The 20,662-nt window shown below is 55.0% G+C and overlaps 2 protein-coding genes across 4 annotated transcripts in view; one reads left to right on the forward strand and one right to left on the reverse strand.

Annotated features, from left to right (window-relative positions):
• The first annotated feature begins 579 nt into the window (after nt 1–579).
• Nucleotides 580–17,912, forward strand: LOC133343646 (thrombospondin type-1 domain-containing protein 4-like). 3 transcript variants are annotated; one of them, XM_061553352.1, is made up of 8 exons: nt 580–1,292; nt 1,969–3,076; nt 3,375–3,447; nt 5,591–6,126; nt 7,170–7,317; nt 9,367–9,469; nt 16,521–16,594; nt 17,585–17,912. In XM_061553352.1, the coding sequence occupies exons 2-8, from the start codon at nt 3,027–3,029 to the stop codon at nt 17,798–17,800; spliced, it is 1,200 nt and encodes a 399-aa protein (XP_061409336.1). In that variant the 5' UTR covers nt 580–1,292; nt 1,969–3,026; the 3' UTR covers nt 17,801–17,912. The 3 variants fall into 3 exon arrangements, with proteins under 3 accessions (XP_061409336.1, XP_061409333.1, XP_061409335.1); XM_061553349.1 differs by having other exon boundaries at nt 620–675; nt 2,978–3,076; nt 5,582–6,126; XM_061553351.1 differs by lacking the exon at nt 580–1,292 and having other exon boundaries at nt 3,012–3,076; nt 5,582–6,126; nt 16,524–16,594.
• Nucleotides 17,913–20,039: 2,127 nt separating this feature from the next.
• The window catches only part of LOC133343610 (thrombospondin type-1 domain-containing protein 4-like), a 16,296-nt gene continuing 15,673 nt past the window's right edge, over nt 20,040–20,662 (reverse strand). The window contains exons 5-6 of the mRNA XM_061553301.1: nt 20,417–20,469; nt 20,040–20,070 (exon numbers count right to left, since the gene is read on the reverse strand). Coding sequence (XP_061409285.1) covers nt 20,040–20,070; nt 20,417–20,469 — 84 coding nt within the window. The remainder of the gene's footprint in view (nt 20,071–20,416; nt 20,470–20,662) is intronic.

The following is a 20,662-nucleotide window of genomic DNA, read 5'->3' on the forward strand; positions in this document are numbered from 1 at the left end:
GGGGACGGGGAGAGGGGGGGGAGACGGGGAGGGGGGGGAGACGGGGAGAGGGGGGGGAGACGGGGAGACGGGGAGACGGGGAGACGGGGAGACGGGGAGACGGGGGGAGACGGGGATAGGGGGGGGGGAGAGGAGGGGGGGGATACGGGGAGAGGAGGGGGGGAGACGGGGAGAGGAGGGGGGGAGACGGGGAGAGGAGGGGGGGATACGGGGAGAGGGGGGGGAGACGGGAGAGCGGGGAGGGGCGAGAGAGAGAGGAGAGAATGGAGAGAGGGAGAGTGGAGAGATTAGAGGGAGGGGAGCGATAGGGAGAATGTAGGGGGTGGTAGGACGGGAGAGAGAGTTTGGGAGATCGTGGAAGAAGAGACGGGAGAGTGTAGGGAGAGCGAAGAGAGTAGGGAGGGAGATAAAGTGGAGGGAATAGAAGCGAGAGAAAGTGCGGGGTGGGGAGAGTGACAGGCAGGGAGGGAGGGAAAGTGGAGTCTCAGGCCGTGCGGGGAGAGGGGAGAGGCCTCCGTAGCGAAAGGGGGAGGAGAGAGCGTGGGAGAGAGCGTGGGAGAGAGCGTGGGAGAGAGCGTGGGAGAGAGGCCTCGGGAGAGTGAGGAGAGAGCATCAGGTCCTCTCCCTCCCTCCCTCTCTCGCGCTGCGGGCCCGGAGTCGGGGAGTCGCGTGATGGTGATGATGATGATGCTGAGGTTGCTGCTGATGATGGTGACGTTGGTGATGATGATGATGTTGTTGATGCTGTTACTGATAGTGAAGTTGACAATGATGATGTTGATGCTGATTGCGCTGTTGATTGAGATGTTGAAGTTAATGTTGCTGCTGCTGATGTTGGTGATGTTGCTGGTTGTTGGTAGATGTTCATGATGTTAATGGTGATGATGAAGTGTGTAGGAAATGATTATGTTAATGGTCATGATGTTGATGGTGTGTGTAGGTGATGTTTATGGTGGTGATGTGTGTAGGTGATGATGGTGGTGATGATGCATGTAGGCAATGTTAATGGTGATGGTGGTGATGTTTTGTGAAGGTGATGTTAATGGTGATGTTAATGATGATGGTGGTGATGTGTGTAGGTGATGTTAATGGTGATGGTGGTGATGTGTGTAGGTGATGTTAATCGTGGTGATGGTGGTGATGTGTGTAGGTGATGTTAATAGTGATGGTGGTGATGTGTGTAGGTGATGTTAATCGTGGTGATGGTGGTGATGTGTGTAGGTGATGTTAATAGTGATGGTGGTGATGTGTGTAGGTGATGTTAATGGTGATGGTGGTGGTGATGTGTGTAGGTGATGTTAATGGTGATGGTGGTGGTGATGTGTGTAGGTGATGTTAATAGTGATGGTGGTGATGTGTGTAGGTGATGTTAATCGTGATGGTGGTGGTGATGTGTGTAGGTGATGTTAATGGTGATGATGGTGGTGATGTGTGTAGGTGATGTTAATGGTGGTGATGTGTGTAGGTGATGTTAATGGTGATGGTGGTGGTGATGTGTGTAGGTGATGTTAATGGTGATGATGGTGGTGATGTGTGTAGGTGATGTTAATCGTGGTGATGGTGGTGATGTGTGTAGGTGACGTTAATCGTGGTGATGGTGGTGATGTGTGTAGGTGATGTTAATAGTGATGGTGGTGATGTGTGTAGGTGATGTTAATGGTGATGATGGTGGTGATGTGTGTAGGTGATGTTAATCGTGGTGATGGTGGTGATGTGTGTAGGTGATGTTAATAGTGATGGTGGTGATGTGTGTAGATGATGTTAATGGTGATGATGGTGGTGGTGTGTGTAGGTGATGTTAATGGTGATGGTGGTGATGTGTGTAGGTGATGTTAATCGTGGTGATGGTGGTGATGTGTGTAGGTGATGTTAATAGTGATGGTGGTGATGTGTGTAGGTGATGTTAATGGTGATGGTTGTGATGTGTGTAGGTGATGTTAATCGTGATGATGGTGGTGATGTGTGTAGGTGATGTTAATCGGGATGATGGTGGTGATGTGTGTAGGTGATGTTAATCGGGATGATGGTGGTGGTGTGTGTAGGTGATGTTAATAGTGATGATGGTGGTGGTGTGTGTAGGTGATGTTAATCGGGATGATGGTGGTGGTGTGTGTAGGTGATGTTAATGGTGATGATGGTGGTGATGTGTGTAGGTGATGTTAATGGTGATGATGGTGGTGATGTGTGTAGGTGATGTTAATAGTGATGGTGGTGATGTGTGTAGGTGATGTTAATGGTGATGGTGGTGATGTGTGTAGGTGATGTTAATCGTGGTGATGGTGGTGATGTGTGTAGGTGATGTTAATGGTGATGGTGATGATGTGTGTAGGTGATGTTAATTGTGATGGTGGTGGTGATGTGTGTAGGTGATGTTAATCGTGGTGATGGTGGTGATGTGTGTAGGTGATGTTAATGGTGATGGCGGTGGTGATGTGTGTAGGTGATGTTAATGGTGATGGTGGTGGTGATGTGTGTAGGTTATGTTAATGGTGATGGTGGTGGTGATGTGTGTAGGTGATGTTAATAGTGATGGTGGTGATGTGTGTAGGTGATGTTAATGGTGATGGTGGTGGTGTGTGTAGGTGATGTTAATCGTGATGATGGTGGTGATGTGTGTAGGTGATGTTAATGGTGATGGTGGTGGTGATGTGTGTAGGTGATGTTAATAGTGATGGTGGTGATGTGTGTAGGTGATGTTAATGGTGATGGTGGTGGTGATGTGTGTAGGTGATGTTAATGGTGATGGTGGTGGTGATGTGTGTAGGTGATGTTAATAGTGATGGTGGTGATGTGTGTAGGTGATGTTAATCGTGGTGATGGTGGTGATGTGTGTAGGTGATGTTAATAGTGATGGTGGTGGTGTGTGTAGGTGATGTTAATAGTGATGGTGGTGGTGTGTGTAGGTGATGTTAATCGGGATGATGGTGGTGATGTGTGTAGGTGATGTTAATCGGGATGATGGTGGTGATGTGTGTAGGTGATGTTCCCAATGCCTTAGGGAGCCCGCAGGGCGGGGGCGGGGGGGGATGGGGGGTGGGGGGAATCGCCCCCAGAGCTCACGCACCCCGCTCACCCGGTGAGGAGAGAGCACTCACAACCACTCACACCTGACGCTTACACCCACTTACTACACCTGTGCATACTCTGTGCTTGGAAAGGTGAGTTTGTGTGTGTGACTGGTGGGGTTTTCTGGGGGGGCTGCATGGTGTGTGCTGCTGTGTGCTGCATCGTGTGTGCTGCTGTGTGCTGCATCGTGTGTGCTGCATAGTGTATGCTGGTGTGAGTTTGTGTGTGCTGCATAGTGTGTGCTGCATAGTGTATGCTTGTGTGAGTTTGTGTGTGCTGCATGGTGTGTGTCGGTGTGCGTCACACAGGCGGCAGGTGGCGGCGCTGCTCCTCTGCATCTGCGTCTACCCCAGGGACTGCACAGCTCGGCAGCAGCAACAAGTGAGACACCAACCCTGCCTTCGGCTGCCTCTATGAGCACTTGCCGTGTGTGTGTGTGCATGCGGGGATGCACGTGTGTGGGGAGTAGTGGCGCAGCGGTTAGCACACTGCACTGTGAACCCGGCGGCCCGAGTTTGATTCCCGCTCAACCAACACCAGTAACGATTTTCTGAACCGGTCCTGGGCCTCCCCTAGGTCAACTCAAAGGCGGTCGGGCGTAGTGCTGGCCACCGACCCCCTCGTGTGTCCTGCCAGTCTTCATCGGCGCTCGCTAACAGCACTTGCCCCAACAGTATGTTAAATGCCTGTGGGTGTGAATGTGTGAGAAGCTGACCGGTGCCCGGGTGCGCTCAAGGAATGGCTTCCTATTGGTCAACCATGTTGATAATCTGGTAATTTCTGCTCACTCTGATGAGGAGTTGGAGACTGCTGCGGAACCTGGAGCGTGTCACTCACCCATCCGCCCCACAATAACAAAGCCAGACTATTTTGTTCTTGGCCACAGTTATGCCCCTCCCTTCTCTATGCTTGTGAAACACGGACCCGTTTAAAGTAACATCTGCACTGGTTTGAAACATTCAGGCTGGCCTGCCTATGATCCATCCTGGGTTCAATCAGACTGGATAGTGTAAGGAGTTCACAGATCCTTGAAAGATCTGGATACAGTCCCATCATCAGTGAGCTTCTTTGGCAAGGCAAGGCTGCGTTGGCGGTGTCAAAATTGCCCTCTGTGGAGGAGGCTCATGAAGAACGCTACTGGCCAGTTTCAGGCATTCGCCCTCCAGCAACAGAGCAGAGGAGCGACGCTCACAACATTGAGTGGTGCGCTGGGCATATAAAACGCAGCGAGGTGGCACAGTAGGGGGCACAACTAGTGTATCTCATTCACTCAACCCATGGCACCTGGGTCTGTTCTGTGACCTGTCAACAGCGAGAGCATTCCACACTTCACGTGGCCTCAAAGTGCACCTAGTCTGGCACAAGCGCTCTGCTTTAGTTAACACCACAATGGTGAATGGCGGTTGCTGTTGTTGAGTGGGTGAATCTTTTGTGAGTGTTGAGTGGTTGGCTGAGTGGGTGATTGGGTGAGTGGGTGGGGGGTGAGTAGATGGGTGAGTGAATTGGGCGGTGTATGGGTTGGGTGGGTGAGTGGGTGGGGGGTGAATGGGTTGGGTGGGTGAGTGGGTGGGCGGTGTATGGGTTGGATGGGTGAGTGGGTGGGGGGTGAATGGGTTGGGTGAATGAGTGGGTGGGGGGTGTATGGGTTGGGTGGGTGAGTGGGTGGGGGGTGAATGGGTTGGGTGGGTGAGTGGGTGGGGGGTGAATGGGTTGGGTGGGTGAGTGGGTGGGGGGTGAATGGGTTGGGTGAGTGAGTGGGTGGTGGGTGAATGGGTTGGGTGGGTGAGTGGGTGGGGGGTGAATGGGTTGGGTGGGTGAATGGGTGGGGGGTGAGTAGATGGGTGAGTGAATTGGGCGGTGTATGGGTTGGGTGGGTGAGTGGGTGGGGGGTGAATGGGTTGGGTGGGTGAGTGGGTGGGGGGTGAATGGGTTGGGTGAGTGAGTGGGTGGGGGGTGAATGGGTTGGGTGGGTGAGTGGGTGGGGGGTGAATGGGTTGGGTGGGTGAGTGGGTGGGGGGTGAATGGGTTGGGTGGGTGAGTGGGTGGGGGGTGTATGGGTTGGGTGGGTGAGTGGGTGGGGGGTGTATGGGTTGGGTGGGTGAGTGGGTGGGGGGTGAATGGGTTGGGTGGGTGAGTGGGTGGGGGGGGGGTGTATGGGTTGGGTGGGTGAGTGGGTGGGGGGTGAATGGGTTGGGTGAGTGAGTGGGTGGGGGGTGTATGGGTTGGGTGGGTGAGTGGGTGGGGGGTGAATGGGTTGGGTGGGTGAGTGGGTGGGGGGTGAGTGGGTGGGGGGTGTATGGGTTGGGTGGGTGAGTGGGTGGGGGGTGAATGGGTTGGGTGGGTGAGTGGGTGGGGGGTGAATGGGTTGGGTGGGTGAGTGGGTGGGGGGTGAGTGGGTGGGGGGTGAGTGAGTGGAATGAATCAACGAGCGGAGTGAACCAGAGAAGAGTGCATGAGAAAAGTGACCATTGTCGTATCTAGAGAAGAGTGACACGGAGGGGACTGACCTTTGCAGTCTTGGCAGGACCCAGTTCCCCCCTGGCCAGGAGACCCAGAGGACCTGGAGGAGCCAGGAAGAGTCGCCGCTCACCGGGCGAGGAGGCAGGTGGAACCCCAGCGGTGGAGCGGCACCCGGATTGGAGCTGGGGGGATGGAGGAGGGGCCGGTTCCAGCGGTTGGGGAGGTCACTGGGACCTGGGGTCAGTGGGGGCCCTGGTCCCCTTGCACGCGTACATGTGAAGGGGGGGTCATGGAGCAGATGAGGCCATGTCTGCCCGCGGCCCCCCGTGCCCCTGCGCCACCCGCGGAGCAAGGGGGGCACGGATACGGCCACCACCAGCAGCAGTACCAGCGGCGGCGGCAGCAGCACGGCTACAGTGACCTCCAGGAGCTTGAGCCAGTGCATGCAAGCCAGCAGTATCAGCAGCATCAGCAGCATCAGCAGCAGCATCAGCTCAGCCGGCTCTGGCATGGTGCTCGTGGCTCAGCTCATTCCCTGCAGGGACGTTTTCCAGCGAGAGTGCTCAGTTCCATGCATCGCGCACAGCCCCCGCTCACCCGGTGAGTCACTTGCACACCCTTGCTCACTCGGTGAGTGACTCGCATGTCCCACTCACCAGAGAGTGATGTACACACCCTTGTTCACCAGTGAGTGGCTTACACAGTCCCACTCACAAGGTGAGCAACTTACACACTCCCACTCATCAGGTGAGTTACTCTCACCCCCTTGCTCACCCGGTGAGTGACTCACACACCCCCTGCTAACCCGGCGATTGGCACGCACCCCTGTTTACCCCGACACCCTGTGGACGACTCGCAGCCCACACGCTCTCACGAGGGGCAGAGGGAGGGTCCTGCTTAGGGGCTGCTTCGCTGGCCTCAGCTTGAAGCCATTATTGCTACTATGGGGCGGGGGGAGGGGTTCTGGGGGAGAGGGGGGCATCTGGGTCGGGACTCCCCGCACCGCAGGGTTTTGGCGGCCACTTTTCCCAGACATTTGTGCGTCTGTGTGTGTCCTCCGTGTGTTAAGGGGCGCCACTGTGGTGAGATGTTAACTCCCTCGCCTGGTATGCAGGAGGTTGTCTGTTTGATCCCAACCCTGACGCCTGCTGCATATGTGGAGTTTGCGTAGCTCTCTCCCAGTGGTCGCGTTAATTTTTTTCCGGGTCGTTCAGTTAAAAAAATTCCCACATGATAAGCCACTTCGTTGAGCTATCATTTGTGGCCAGGTCACTTCTGAAAAAAAGAGCTGTACAGCTCAGTGGGCCTTATCAGGTAAAATAGAAAAGTAACAAAAAATTAGGTTGTCCATGTCCCCGTTGTATCTGTGTGTGTCCCCTCATGCCCCCGTTGTGTCTGTGTGTGTCCCCCCATGTCACCGTGTCGTCTCCGTGTCTCCGGCTCTCGCAGCTGTGGTCGCGACGTCACTCTTATTTTTAACTCTTAGAGCTAGAGCCAGATTCCCGTTACCAGGGAGACGTCACCGTGATGGTAGTGATTGTGATGCGACAATGTGGTGATGATGCTCTATTGTGTCGATGGTGCTACATATCGGTGGTGATGCCGCCGTGATGTTTGGTAATGTGCGATGTTGCGGCGTGCAGCCTCCGGGCATCTCGTTCCACGCATGCCACACTCGCCCACCAGACCGGCCAGGCCCTGTGGCCCGCTGGTGGAGCTGGATCTGGGTCTCCGCGCACCTCCATCAGCTGTGTTGGTGCTTTCCGGCGTCACCGCCTGTGCAACGCGCAGGTACCATGTGTGTGCCAGTGTATGTGTGTGTGGAGAGCGGCAGTGTAGCGGTTAGCGTGTTGCGCTACGAACCTGGCGACCCGAGATCGATTCCCGCTCATGGCCAACACCGGTGACGATTATCTGAACCGGTCCTGGGCCTCCCCTAGGTCGACTCAGCCTCAAATGAGTACTTGGTGGAATGTCTAAACATTGGCACTGGGGAGACAAAGGCGGCCGGGCGTGGTGTTGGCCACCCACCCCGTCATGTGCCGTGCCGACCTTCATAGGTGCTCGCTAACAGCACTTGCCTCTACAGTCTGTTACAGGTTACATGGGGGATCTTTGTGTGTGCCAGTAGTGTCACGGTTAGTTCGCCACTACGAACCCAATGGCCTGAGTAGTCATAAGTGTAATAACACGCTGGAGACGGCTTGTAGAATCGGTCCTTTTATTTCACTTCCTTTTATGTTCACAAACACTCCCCGTTGCTGGCAGGCAACGGGAAGCGGGCAGACAGCCACCAGAGACACACCACCACGTGGCACCCGGAGCCCCACTCGCGCGTGGCCTCTCTCTCTCTTAGTTCCGTGTCTGACACCGTGTCTCTCCTCTCTCCCCTTATTTAATGCCTGGGTCACGTGGTACACTCCAGCCAATCCTCAATAGCCTGCGCCGAATGTTCCAGATCCCCCATCAACTCCCGGGACCACGCCCCCGACTTGTCTTCCCAATGGCTGAGGCCAAGACCCACGAAACCAAGCTGACATCCCTTGATCACGCCGAGGCCATGCTCCCAGGCTCTCCCCCCATTGGCTGTAAAGCGGGACCGGAAAAGCCGATCACCATGTGAATCTGACATAGGCTCTTATTACATAAGGAAAAAAAAATTCTCCTGATAACGACTGCTTTTTAAATCCTTTATATTAATTTCACTTGCTTGCTTGCTTGCGCGCTTACGACCGTGCAAATCTTTCGGTCGTTTTTTAACCCACTTCCGGTGATCCAATCGAGCTGACATTTTGCACATAGACTCGTTGTGCGTGACAATTTATTTTCGTGAAAATTTTTTTCCATAACTTTACACTTTTTAAGAAAAAAAAATTATATTTAAATACCAATTGCTTAATGGAGGCAGGCAATCATCTGATCCATAGGTGGCAGCCATCTCAAGCCAGAGGACGAGCGGACTCTAGCCGCCACGCATATAAAGGATTTATAGTGAAAAACTTAGTTTTTACGGGTTCATTTTTTTCCTGATGACTACCGCTTGAGTTGCAATCGAAACGTCGTAGTTTTTTGTAATTTTCATTGAACCTATCTACATGATTTTGCCGGACTTCATTGGTGCAGCTCCCTAAACAGCACTTGCCTCAACATTCTGTTAAGGTTATACGGGGGATCTTTGTCTCTGTGTGCGTCAGTGTTCGATACCCGCTCACGGCCACCATTGGTGGTGAATATTTGAATCGTTCCTGGACCTCTTCTAGGTCAACTCAGCCTCAAACGAGTACCTGGTTGCATGCAATGTGTAAATATCAACATTGGGGAGACAAAGGTAGCAGGGCGTGGTGCTGACCACCCACCTCCTCGTGTGCTTGCCATACTTGGTGCTAGCCAAAAAAACTCGCCCTCAACAGTCTGTTAAGGCTACACAGGGGTCTTTGAGTATATGTAGGGGAGTGGTGTGTGAGTGTGTGTAGGGGTGATTAGTGGAGTGGTGAGTTTAGGAACTGGGTGAGGCTGGTAAGTGAGCGAAGCTGGTTTTGGAAGCTTCTCAGATTACCATGCAACCTTACGAATGAGCGACGATTACATTTCACACGCCTGTGTGCGTGCGTATGTGTGTGGAGCGGTCGTGCCGCAGTTAGCGCACTGCGCTAACCGATGTTGGTCAACATCGGTGGCGGAGGGGCGCAGGGGGTGTTTTTGTCGTTGTGAGACATGGCAGTGTGCGCGTCTTGATTGCACGTGCATGAGTGTGTAGGCATATACGTATGCGCGCGTGTGGTGCAAACAACAACCCTGGGGAGACAAAGGCGGCCGTGTGTCGTTGCTGCGCGTGTGCAGCCCTGTCCAGCCGGCGTGCGAGATTTCCGGACGGTGCAGTGCGCCAACTACAATGGCCGCCCGTTCATGGGCCGCCACTACGAATGGGAGCCCTTCACTGAGGGTAGGCGCGAGCGTGTGCACGTGTGTGCGTGTGCACGTGTGTGCGTGTGCACGTGTGCGTGTGTGCACGTGTGCGTTAGCGCGTGTGCACGGGTGCGTTAGCGTGTGTGCGTGTGCACGTGTGCGCACATGTGCGTGTGTGCACGTGTGTGCACGTGTGCGTACGTGTGCGTGTGTAAACGTGTTCGTGTGTGCGTTTGCATGTGTGCGTTTGCACGTGTGTGTGTGTGTGCATGTGTGGAGCGGTAGTGTAGCAGTTAGCGCGCTGTGCTATGAACCCAGCAGCCCGATTCCCGCTCATGATTATCTAAACTCGATCCTGGGCCTCACCTAGGTCGACTCAGTCTCAAATGAGTACCTGGTGCGGTGTGTAAACCACATCGCCACTGGGGAGACAAAGGCGGCCGGGCGTGGTGTTGGCCACCCACCCCCTTGTGTGCCGTACCGGCCTTCATAGGTGCACTTGCCCCTACAGTCTCCTCAGGCTATATGGGGGATATTTTTGTGTGCATGCTCATGTGTGTGTGTACACGTAAGTACGAGTGTGTGTGAGGGTGTGCGTGTTAATGTGTGTATGGGGCCGTCCATAAATGACGTCACGCGATTGTGGACGATTTTTAACCCCCCCCCCTTCGTCACACGGCGTCACAAAAAGTCAGACCCCCCTTCAAATATGACGTCACAAAGCTCTGCCCGACTCCACAAAAATATAACATGCTTCAAATCGCTTTAAACTATTGTCATTGTAGTGCGTATTTGATGTGGTGCTGCACTCTGATGTTGTAGGAGAAAACATTTATTAAAAAGTATATTTAATTCAGTAGAACGTGTTGTCTATATTTATTTAAAGTTGCGCATTTTGATGTGACGTCACATTTATCAAACTACCCCCCCCTCGTCACGCATCGTCACAAATGTCTGACCCCCCTCTAGGTGCGTGACGTCATTTATGGATGGCCCCTATAAGAGTTATTTACTCTTGGGTTGGTGTGGTGATGTGGATTGAGTCTATAGGTATCTGTAAGTCATTGGGTCTCCATTTTAGTACTCGCATCTCTGAGTCTTTGAGGCTCGACGTGCGGAGGTGGGGAAGGGTGAGTGAGTGAGGGGGAGTTGAGGGTGAGTGAGGGGGGGGGAGTTGAGGGTGAGTGAGGGGGAGTTGAGGGTGAGTGAGGGAAAGTTGAGGGTGAGTGAGTGAGGGGGAGTTGAGGGGTGAGTGAGTGAGGGGGAGTTGAGGGTGAGTGAGTGAGGGGGAGTTGAGGGTGAGTGAGTGAGTGAGGGGAGTTGAGGGTGAGTGAGGGGAGTTGAGGGTGAGTGAGTGAGTGAGGGGGAGTTGAGGGTGAGTGAGGGGGGGTTGAGTGAGTGAGTGAGGTGAGTGAGTGAGGGGGAGTTGAGGGTGAGTGAGTGAGGGGAGTTGAGGGTGAGTGAGGGGGAGTGGAGGGTGAGTGAGTGAGTGAGGGGGAGTTGAGGGTGAGGTGAGTGAGGGGGAGTTGAGGGTGAGTGAGTGAGGGGGGTTGATGGTGAGTGAGTGAGTGAGGGGGAGTTGAGGGTGAGTGAGTGAGGGGGAGTTGAGGGGGAGTGAGTGAGGTGAGGGGGAGTTGAGGGTGAGTGAGGGGGAGTGAGGGTGAGTGCGGGGGAGTTGAGGGTGAGTGAGTGAGTGAGGGGGAGTGAGGGTGAGTGAGTGAGGGGGAGTTGAGGGTGAGTGAGTGAGTGAGGGGAGTTGAGGGTGAGTGAGGGGGAGTTGAGGGTGAGTGAGTGAGTGAGGGGAGTTGAGGGTGAGTGAGGGGGGGTGAGGGTGAGTGAGTGAGTGAGGGGGGGTTGAGGGTGAGTGAGTGAGGGGGAGTTGAGGGTGAGTGAGTGAGTGAGGGGGAGGTTGAGGGTGAGTGAGGGGGAGTTGAGGGTGAGTGAGTGAGTGAGGGGGAGTTGAGGGTGAGTGAGGGGGGGTTAAGGGTGAGTGAGTGAGGAGGGGGGTTGAGGGTGAGTGAGGAGGGGAGTTGAGGGTGAGTGAGTGAGTGAGGGGGAGTTGAGGGTGAGTGAGGGGGAGTTGAGGGTGAGTGAGTGAGGGGGGGTTGAGGGTGAGTGAGGGGGAGTTGAGGGTGAGTGAGTGAGGGGGAGTTGAGGGTGAGTGAGTGAGGGGGAGTTGAGGGTGAGTGAGGGGGAATTGAGGGTGAGTGAGTGAGGGGGGGTTGAGGGTGAGTGAGTGAGGGGGAGTTGAGGGTGAGTGAGTGAGGGGAGTTGAGGGTGAGTGAGGGTGAGTTGAGGGTGAGGGTAGTTGAGGGTGAGTGAGGGGGAGTTGAGGGTGAGTAAGTGAGAGGGAGTTGAGGGTGAGTGAGTGAGGGGGGGTTGAGGCTGAGTGAGTGAGGGGGAGTTGAGGGTGAGTGAGGGGGAGTTGAGGGTGAGTGAGGGGGGGGTTGAGGATGAGTGAGGGGGGGGGGTTGAGGGTGAGTGAGGGGGAGTTGAGGGTGAGTGAGGGGGTTTGAGGGTGAGTGAGTGAGGGGGGTTGAGGCTGAGTGAGTGAGGGGGGGTTGAGGGTGAGTGAGGGGGAGTTGAGGGTTAGTGAGTGAGGGGGGGTTGAGGATGAGTGAGGGTGGGTTGAGGGTGAGTGAGGGGGATTTGAGGGTGAGTGAGGGGGGGTTGAGGGTGAGTGAGGGGGGGTTGAGGGTGAGTGAGGGGGATTTGAGGGTGAGTGAGTGTGGGGGAGAAGAAGCGATGAGCGAGCGGTACTACGAACCCACCTACCCGAGTTCGTTTCCCACTCATGGCCAACACCAATGACGATTCTCTGAACTGGTCCTACGGCTCTTTTAGGTCGACTCAGCCACAGTTGAGCTAATTGTGCGATGTATTAAAACATTGTCACTAGGGAGACAAAGTCAGCCGGGCGTGTTACTGGCCGCCGACTCCCTCATTTAACGTTATTTCCTTTATTGGTGCTACTAACAGCACTTGCCCCAACAGTCTTTTAAGGCTATATATTGCGCAGTGAGTGAGGGGTAGTTGAGGGGTGAGTGAGGCTGGATTGGCGGTGGGGGAGGGTGGGAGATGATGTGTGCTCATAACATACACACACACATTTACACTCGGACACATATTTCCTGTGTCCTCTCTCCTCTCCCCTTTATCTCCCCCCCCTCTCTCCATTCTCTCTCCCCCCCCCCCCTTATTCTCTCTCTCCTTTCACTCCATTCTCCATCGCCTTCTCCCCTCTATTTTCCCCTCCTCTCTCCCTCTCCCTCATCTCTCTTTTTTTACGATCAGTGGAAGCAAGAAGATGCTCGGTGTAGTTGGCACTTTGCTTCGTTCATCATTTGGTAAATTTTGCTTTATGTAAACCCCACCTCTCGCTCACTCTCTCGCTCAATCTCTCGGTCACTCTCTCGCTCACTCTCTCGCTCACTCTCTCGCTCCCTCTCGCTCTCTCTCGTTCTGCACACAGCCCTTCTCGCAGTCTGACGGCCTCCGACGGGTAGCTCATAACTGCATGCAGAGCTCCCCGTCATCTGCCACTGAGCACACGGCCTCCTCCATTGCCCACTGCTCCTTGAAGGCCGGCATGGCGTGGGTCAGTCGTGCATGGCGGAACTCCAGCCACACCCTGGCTCCGACCAGAGCGCGGAAGATGCTCACGCTGCTGGCCGGACGTTTCCCCTCTAGGGCCACCTTCCTCGCCCTGTACATGGCGAGCTTGGCATAGCCGACGAGCACGTTGACCAGCCCCTGAAGATGTTGGGGTCCGTCGCCCTTTTGGTATCCAAATGTAATAATACTCTGGAGACGACTTGTGGAATCGGTCCTTTTATTTACTTATCTCAGTTCACAAGCACTCCCCGTTGCTGGCAGGCAACGGGAAGTGGGCAGACAGATCGCAAGAGACGCACCCCTGACTTGTCTTCCCATTGGCTGAAGCCAAGACCAGCAGAACCAATCATCCTAGCTGACATCCCTCGATCACGCCAGGGCCATGCTCCCAGGCTCTCCCCCCATTGGCTGTAGAGCAGGACCGGCAGAGCCGATCACCACGTGAGCCGGACATAGGCTCTCATTACATCACCCCCCGCCGGTGAAAAAGTCAGCCGTCTCGGCTGGGAAAAGGGTGACAAGCCGATCCCATAAAGTTGCTTATTAGGGCGTCTAAGACGCATTAACAAGGAAAGGGGTAAAACAGGCGTCTATGCGCCGAAAACAAAAACAAAATCACCCATGAACAACAGACATACATTAGGGCGCCCCTGCAGCGCAGTAACAATAGGGAAGGGACCGCAAGGCAATCAATGCTATCGAAACGGAGGAGATTTCGACCGCGTACGCGCCGCGGGACCCTCTCCGCTTCCTGCACATGGTCGCCTTGCCGCCGTATCTGCAGGAAGTGGTTGACGTGAAGAAGAAGGAGAATGTTCGGTTTTGGTCGTATCCGGGGTAGGTCCCGTTGGAGGAGGGACGGCGGGGGTCTCATCAGCCCTCAAAACCTGTTCATCTGCGGGAGGCACAACACAGTCCTGCTGGGGATCAACGGGTGAGGCAAGCGGCATATTCGGCACAGCAGACCCCGGCAGGTCAATAAGTGGAGATGAGGGGTCGGCACGCGGGTCAACGTAGGGTTTGAGTCGCGACAAATGGACGTACCACCGACGTTTTCCGTATTGGACGCGAACACTCTGTGGGTTCCGAATGTCCACCAATGTCACAGGCCCCCGCCAAGGCCAGTGCAGTTTAGGGGATGTGCCCGCTGGCACCTGAGAGCAGTGGAGCCATGCCAGATCACCCACCAACCAGGGCATGTGAGTACGCGATCGACGCGCACACCTCTCGTTCCTTGCCTGCGTACGGGCCATCGCGCATCTGGCGGCCTCTCGCGCCTCTGTAACCCATACATCAGGAAAAATGGCAAATATCCCGTGGACGCGTGAGGAACCATGTGGTAGGCCGTCCAATCGGTCTGTTTTTCACTCACCATGTGACAAAGCATAGCCGAAAGGGTGTGGTTAAATCGTTCCACCATGCCATCCATTTGCGGATGGTAAGGGAGAAGTGCGAATTTTTTTGGTGCCCAGCGCATCGCAAACATCCTTGAACAATTTGGAGGAGAAGTTACGTCCCTGATCTGTGAGCAGCCTCTCGGGTGCCCCTTTATCCATGACATAACCGTTCAAGAAAGCATCGGTGATGGACGCGGCCGTTTAGTCAGGCAGAGGCCAGGCCATAGGCAATCGAGAAAAATATTCTACCCCGACCAGAAGGTATTTGTTGCCCCTAGCCGATGGAGGGAACGGCCCCAGGATGTCCAGAGCGACTAATTCATTGATACGGGATATCTCAATGGAACGTAGTGGCGGCACATAATGTTTCCGAGGTTGTTTCCTCTTCGCACAATCATGGCATGACCGGACAAAGTCGTTAACGTCTGCCGTCATGCCGGGCCAAAAGAAATCTTTCTGCATTGCGGCCAAAGTCTTCTGCACGCCGAGGTGCATTAATTTGTCAGTGTGCAGAGAGTGGAGCAGGTCATGGTGAAGGGATGTAGGCACGACCAGGCGTGATCGGTCAAACAATCCATCAGTACACATCAATAGTCCCGCCCGGCCCCGGAACATCTGCCATTTCCATCCCGCCAAATGAGCTCTCGGTTTCCCGATCAGTTTCCGCAGCGGAGCCAGAGAGGCATCGGCCTCCTGCTCGCATAGCCACACCGAGTGCAGCAGCCGCAGGGTATCATCAGTGCCCACTGGTACATCCTGGCTGTCCTCGTTCGACATCGCTCCCATAACCGCACAGGGCGAGGTAGGCGGCGCTGCACAGCGGTGCATACCCATCAGACAAGCACACGGGGGAATGGGTGGTAACCTGGAGAGCGCGTCCGCGTTGGCGTGGCGAGCACCCTTGCGGTACGTGATATCGAAGGAAAATTCCTGTAACGATTCCAACCACCGAGCCAGTTGGCCTGATGGTTGGTCCAATTTTAACGAGTATTGCAAAGCCGCGTGATCAGTGCGAACGAGGAATTTCCTCCCATACAGGTAGGGCCGGTACAGCCGGACAAAATGTTTGATCGCCAAAAGTTCCCGCCACGTCACGCAATATCGTGTTTCTGCAGGGGACAGAACCCTGCTGCCGTATGCAACCACTCGCTCAACTCCGTCTTTACGTTGCGATAAAACGGCCCCGATGCCGATATCGCTAGCATCCGTGTCAAGGATGAACAGCTGGGAAAAGTCTGGGTAGTCGAGCGTAGGCGCCGTGGCGAGGTGATCCTGAAGCGAGTGAAAAGAGCGTTCCTCCTCTGGACCCCATTTAAACCTCTGATTTTTGCCCGTCAGAACATGCAGTGGTTTAGCCAGTGTGGCAAAGTTCTTAACGAACCGGCGATAGTAGGATGCAAACCCAATGAAACGCCGAACGTCGCCCACCGAAGTGGGTGTGGGCCACTCTCGGACACATTGCGTTTTCTGAGGGTCAGTGGACACGCCGTCCAAACTGACGATATGACCCAAGTAACGGACAGGAGTGTTGCAAAAGGTGGCATTTCTTCGGTTTAAACTTTAGGTCAGCCGAACGCATTCTCTGAAAAACAGTCTCCAGTCGTTGGAGGTGTTCCTCGAACGTGCGGCTGAAAACGATGATATCGTCTAAATATATGAGGCATGTCTCCCACTGTAGTCCCACCAGTACCAGTTCCATCAGGCATTGAAACGTCGCCGGAGCCGCATTCAAGCCCATCGGTAACCGGTTAAACTTAAAGAGGCCTTGCGGCGTGCGGAATGCCGTCTTGGGTTTCGACGCGTCATCGAGGGGAAGCTGCCAAAAGCTCGAGGACAGATCGAGGGTGGAGAAGAATTTTGCCCCTGATAAAGCGTCCAATAAGTCGTCCATCCGCGGTAAAGGATATGCGTCCACCACGAATATCTTATTCAACCGGCGGAAATCTACACAAAATCTCGTTCCACCATTCTTCTTCTTAACCAGTACCACCGGCGCGCCCCAAGGACTGTTGGACGGCGAAATAATATCTGCCGCCAACATCTCGTCTACCGCGCCGCGCACGTGTTCCCTTTCAGCAGGACTCATGCGATGCAGGTGCATACAAGTCGGAGGCGTAGCACCGGTGTCATTATGGTGCGACAAAAGCGAGGTATGGCCGAGATGCAAATCATTTTTACTGAAAACGTCCGCATACCGTAATAACAATGAATGCAAAGAAGTCCTTTGCATGTTCGATAAAGAGGAATTTTTCCTGCACAAGTCCGCGATCCACCGTTCCTGTGAACGGTCGTGCGGCCGTCCATCGGTGGGTGTTTCAATATGTGGCTTTCCGTCAAAACTGGTGAAATCGGTAGTGGCGTGAGCCAATACCGATCCAGCCGGAACAACGACCTGGTCCGGGTCACCATTCAACACCTGTATGAACGGGGCCTGACCCGGCCGTACGATTGTTTGAGCCGCCACCAGGGAAAAAGATTTAGACACCGAATTCGGCGGGGATAATAGCACGCCCCTCACACCGTCCTTAACCTGAAAGGGTTTACAGTAACACAGCGGGATAAGCATTTGTGAGCCAGATGGAACCTCTACCATGGCAGCGACCATGGCGTTAACTGCGTTACACGGGGGCGAATGGGCCAGCAGGGAAGGCAAGAACGACATCCTACGACCCCCCAGCATTTATAAACAATCCTGGTCGACCAGTATCTTAAGTGGCATGCGGCGCAAGAAATCCGTGCCTAATAGACATGGGATGGCCAGTGAGCGAGAAATCAACACCGATCCTTTGGCGGTAATATTACCGATAGCAATACGCACATCGACTTGCCCGAAATACCCATGCTACCCCTATTTGCGGCTACACACGCGTCATTAACCGGGCGGATTCGTGACGTGGGAATAGACAAAAGATGAAAAATGACATCGGAAATGATGGTGGCAGACGCGCCAGTGTCCACCAAAATACGGACGTCAATGCCCTCGATGGTACCTCGTACCGTCGATGAGCCCGACGCCGCAGCCACAACCCTACGAGCCAATTTTTTTCAATTGTGTAGTAGAGCGTGGTAATGACACAGAAGAACCACAGTTATCATTTGAAGTGCAACTATGTGTGCGAGTGGATAAATGATGTGACAAGACCTGCCGGGTGTCCGATTTGTGCCGACTCGCCCGAGGGTGTCGCGGCTCCGCGCCCGGTGGAGGAGATGGAGGTCCACTCGGCGGAAGCGGCGAAGGCAGAGGTCGGCAGCGGCAGTCGCGGGCAAAATTGCCTCGTCGGCCACACTTGAAACACGTGGCCGTCGTCGGCCGACGGTCGGTTGACCCAGCCCCCGCACGTGGTCGGCCCGCGTAGTCACCATGCTGGTCGCGCAGCCATCGTCTCAGAATCCAGTGCGGAACAGCAGCCACCACCTCGTCGTCGCCGGAGTCATTGGAGCAGTGGACGACCCGTCGTGGAGACCACCCCAAAGGTGGGCCATCAATTTCCGGTTTTCCCGTCCATGCCGCCATCTGATCCCAGCGCTTGAGGTTAAATTTAGCGTCCAAGCAGCGCGCCACCCATCGCGATGTAAGCGGTTCGTGGCCGCATACCGGCAGCGAGATGTTGAGTTCCTGGGACAGCTCCAGCATACAGGAAAGAATGAGAGGATCGAGGTGATCAGCCAGTCGCGTCGGGGTAAACGGCCATGGCTAACGCCACCAGCGCCCCCCGGTAAGCCAAAGGCGATTCCTCTGATCCTCGACGACGTGACATAAATTTTCTCGTGGCTGCCGTCGGTGGGTCGTAAAACTCCGCCATTTTCTGCGAAAGCATCACGAAGCGTCTTCTTCTTGGACGCCGGGATGGATCGGAAGATCGCCAGGGAAACATCATCCAGCAGCGTGGGCAACGCTTCCAGCGCCTCCGCCTCCGTCCAACGCACGGATCTAAAAGCCGACTCGAAGCGCCACGTAAAAGCACTCCAATTGCCCCCGGCGATAAATTCTTTGATCTGTGGAAGATGATGTCCGCGGTGGCAGGCAGACGCCTCGAGTGTCTCATACTCCACTTCCCGCGTTCTGCGCGTCTCCGTCAAAATGGCGTCCGGTGGCCGCATGGTGTCAGCCTCGTGCAAGATGGCGTCCAACGGCTCCGTCGCCGTCGCCCCGCCCAAGATGGAGGCCACCCCCCGCGTGGCAGGAGCGATGGCGGACGTCGTTTCCCGCCGAAGATCTTGGTCCTCGGCATTAAGCTGAACCGCTGGCGGCCGACCCAGGGCCGTAGAGGACGCGACCGCTGTCACCAAATTGAGCAAAATCGCGCGGAGCGACTCGATCTGCTCCGCCATCAGCCGCCATCCTTCGTCCGCCCTCGAGGTGGTCGTTTCTTCCTCCGTCAACGATGAGCGGCATCAAGGTGAGCAGCAGCCGGAGGCAGAGGAGCCGTAGCTCCCAGCACATCGTCCTTCGTCCGTCTCCACAACCTCCTCCGATGGAGGGTCGGGTGGGTTCTTTTTTCTGAGGTGCTTGGACATCGAGAAAGATTGTCCAAACGGTCCCAGAAGAACTTCTGACACCAATGTAATAATACTCTGGAGACGGCTTGTGGAATCGGTCCTTTATATACTTATCTCAGTTCACAAGCACTCCCCGTTGCTGGCAGGTAACGGGAAGTGGGCAGACAGATCGCAAGAGATGCACCGCCATGTGGCACTCGGAGCCCCGCTCGCGCGTGGCCCCTCTCTCTCTTCGTTCCTTGTCTGACCATGTGTCCCTCGGCTCCTCCCTTATTTAATGACTGGGTCACGTGGTACGCTCCAGCCAATCCTTATTAGCCTGCGCTGAATGTTCCAGATTCCCCCATCAACTCCCGGGACCACGCCCCTGACTTGTCTTCCCATTGGCTGAGGCCAAGACCAGCAGAACCAATTATCCTAGCTGACATCCATCGATCACGCCAGGGCCATGCTCCCAGGCTCTCCCCCCATTGGCTGTAGAGCAGGACCGGCAGAGCCGATCACCACGTGAGCCGGACATAGGCTTTCATTACACAAAGATGAGGACCGTCGGGGAGAAGTGGAGGCTGAACCTTAGGAGGATGTTTTTGAGGACCTTGAACAACAAGTCCAGGCTCTTGCACTCCACGTATTGGTGCGTCACCGTCTCCACTGCTCTCACCGGTCTCCTGTCCTCCTCCTCCACTCCCCTCTCTCACTGCACTCTCACCACCCTGAGTGCTCCCCCCGGGTCGCACCTCTCTCTTCCATGCATCCACCCCTACGCGGGGACGTTGAACGCACAGCAGCAGCAGCCGCTGCAGCAACAGCCCCTACCTCTGGGTGAACAAGCAAAATAAATAACTCCGCGTCCTTCTTGGTGCCGATTGCAACAAACCGTCATGGCGTTTGTAACGAGCGCAGCTGTCGTTAACCTCCCTAAGCAGGATGGAGGGAGGGAGGAGACCGAGCATCTTCTTGTTTCCTCTGATAATAAAAATGAGGGAGGGAGGGAGGAGAGAGGAAGGGAGGAAGGGAGGGAGGAAGAGAGCAGATCCTAATTGGTCACAAAGTGGTAGTTGTACGATGTGAGGGAATTAACATCTCGGGCAACTTCTACAGGAACAAGCTGAAGTACCTGGCCTTCCTGCGTAAGCGCATGAACACCAACCCATCGCGTGGGCCGTACCACTTCCGTGCACCTAGCCACATCTTCTGGCGGATCGTGAGAGGCATGGTGCCCCACAACACCAAGACCTTTGGTTTTGGGGATGGCTTTGTCCGAATGATCCGCCTACTCTACACCAAGGCGGAGTGCATGATCAAGGTCAACGGCGCCCTCACTGCCCTGGTAAAATTCGAGCGAGGAGTGAGACAGGGATGCCCATTGTCGGGCCAACTTTATGCCTTAGCATTAGAGCCTTTCTGAGTCTTATAAGGCGGAGACTCAACGGCCTGGTGCTCAGGGAACCAAGTGTCAAGTTGGTCCTGACGGCATACCGCCGACGACATCCTCCTCATCCTTCGTTTCCTGGATGATGTCGCCCTGCTGCACGAGTGTCAGGAGGTCTTTTAGAAGGCCTCCTCATCCAAAATGAACTGGCAAAGTGCAGCGGCCTACTGGTTGGAGCGTGGGACATGACCGAGTGTCCGGAGAAGGCAAAAACCATCAATTGGAGCACAACATCGCTGCACCATCTGGGGGTGTTCCTCGGACCAGAGGAGGAACCACCGCAAAG

Source organism: Lethenteron reissneri, chromosome 18 (assembly GCF_015708825.2).
Source record: "Lethenteron reissneri isolate LAM-NWPU_2019-01 chromosome 18, ASM1570882v1, whole genome shotgun sequence".
NCBI classification, from domain to species: domain Eukaryota; kingdom Metazoa; phylum Chordata; class Hyperoartia; order Petromyzontiformes; family Petromyzontidae; genus Lethenteron; species Lethenteron reissneri.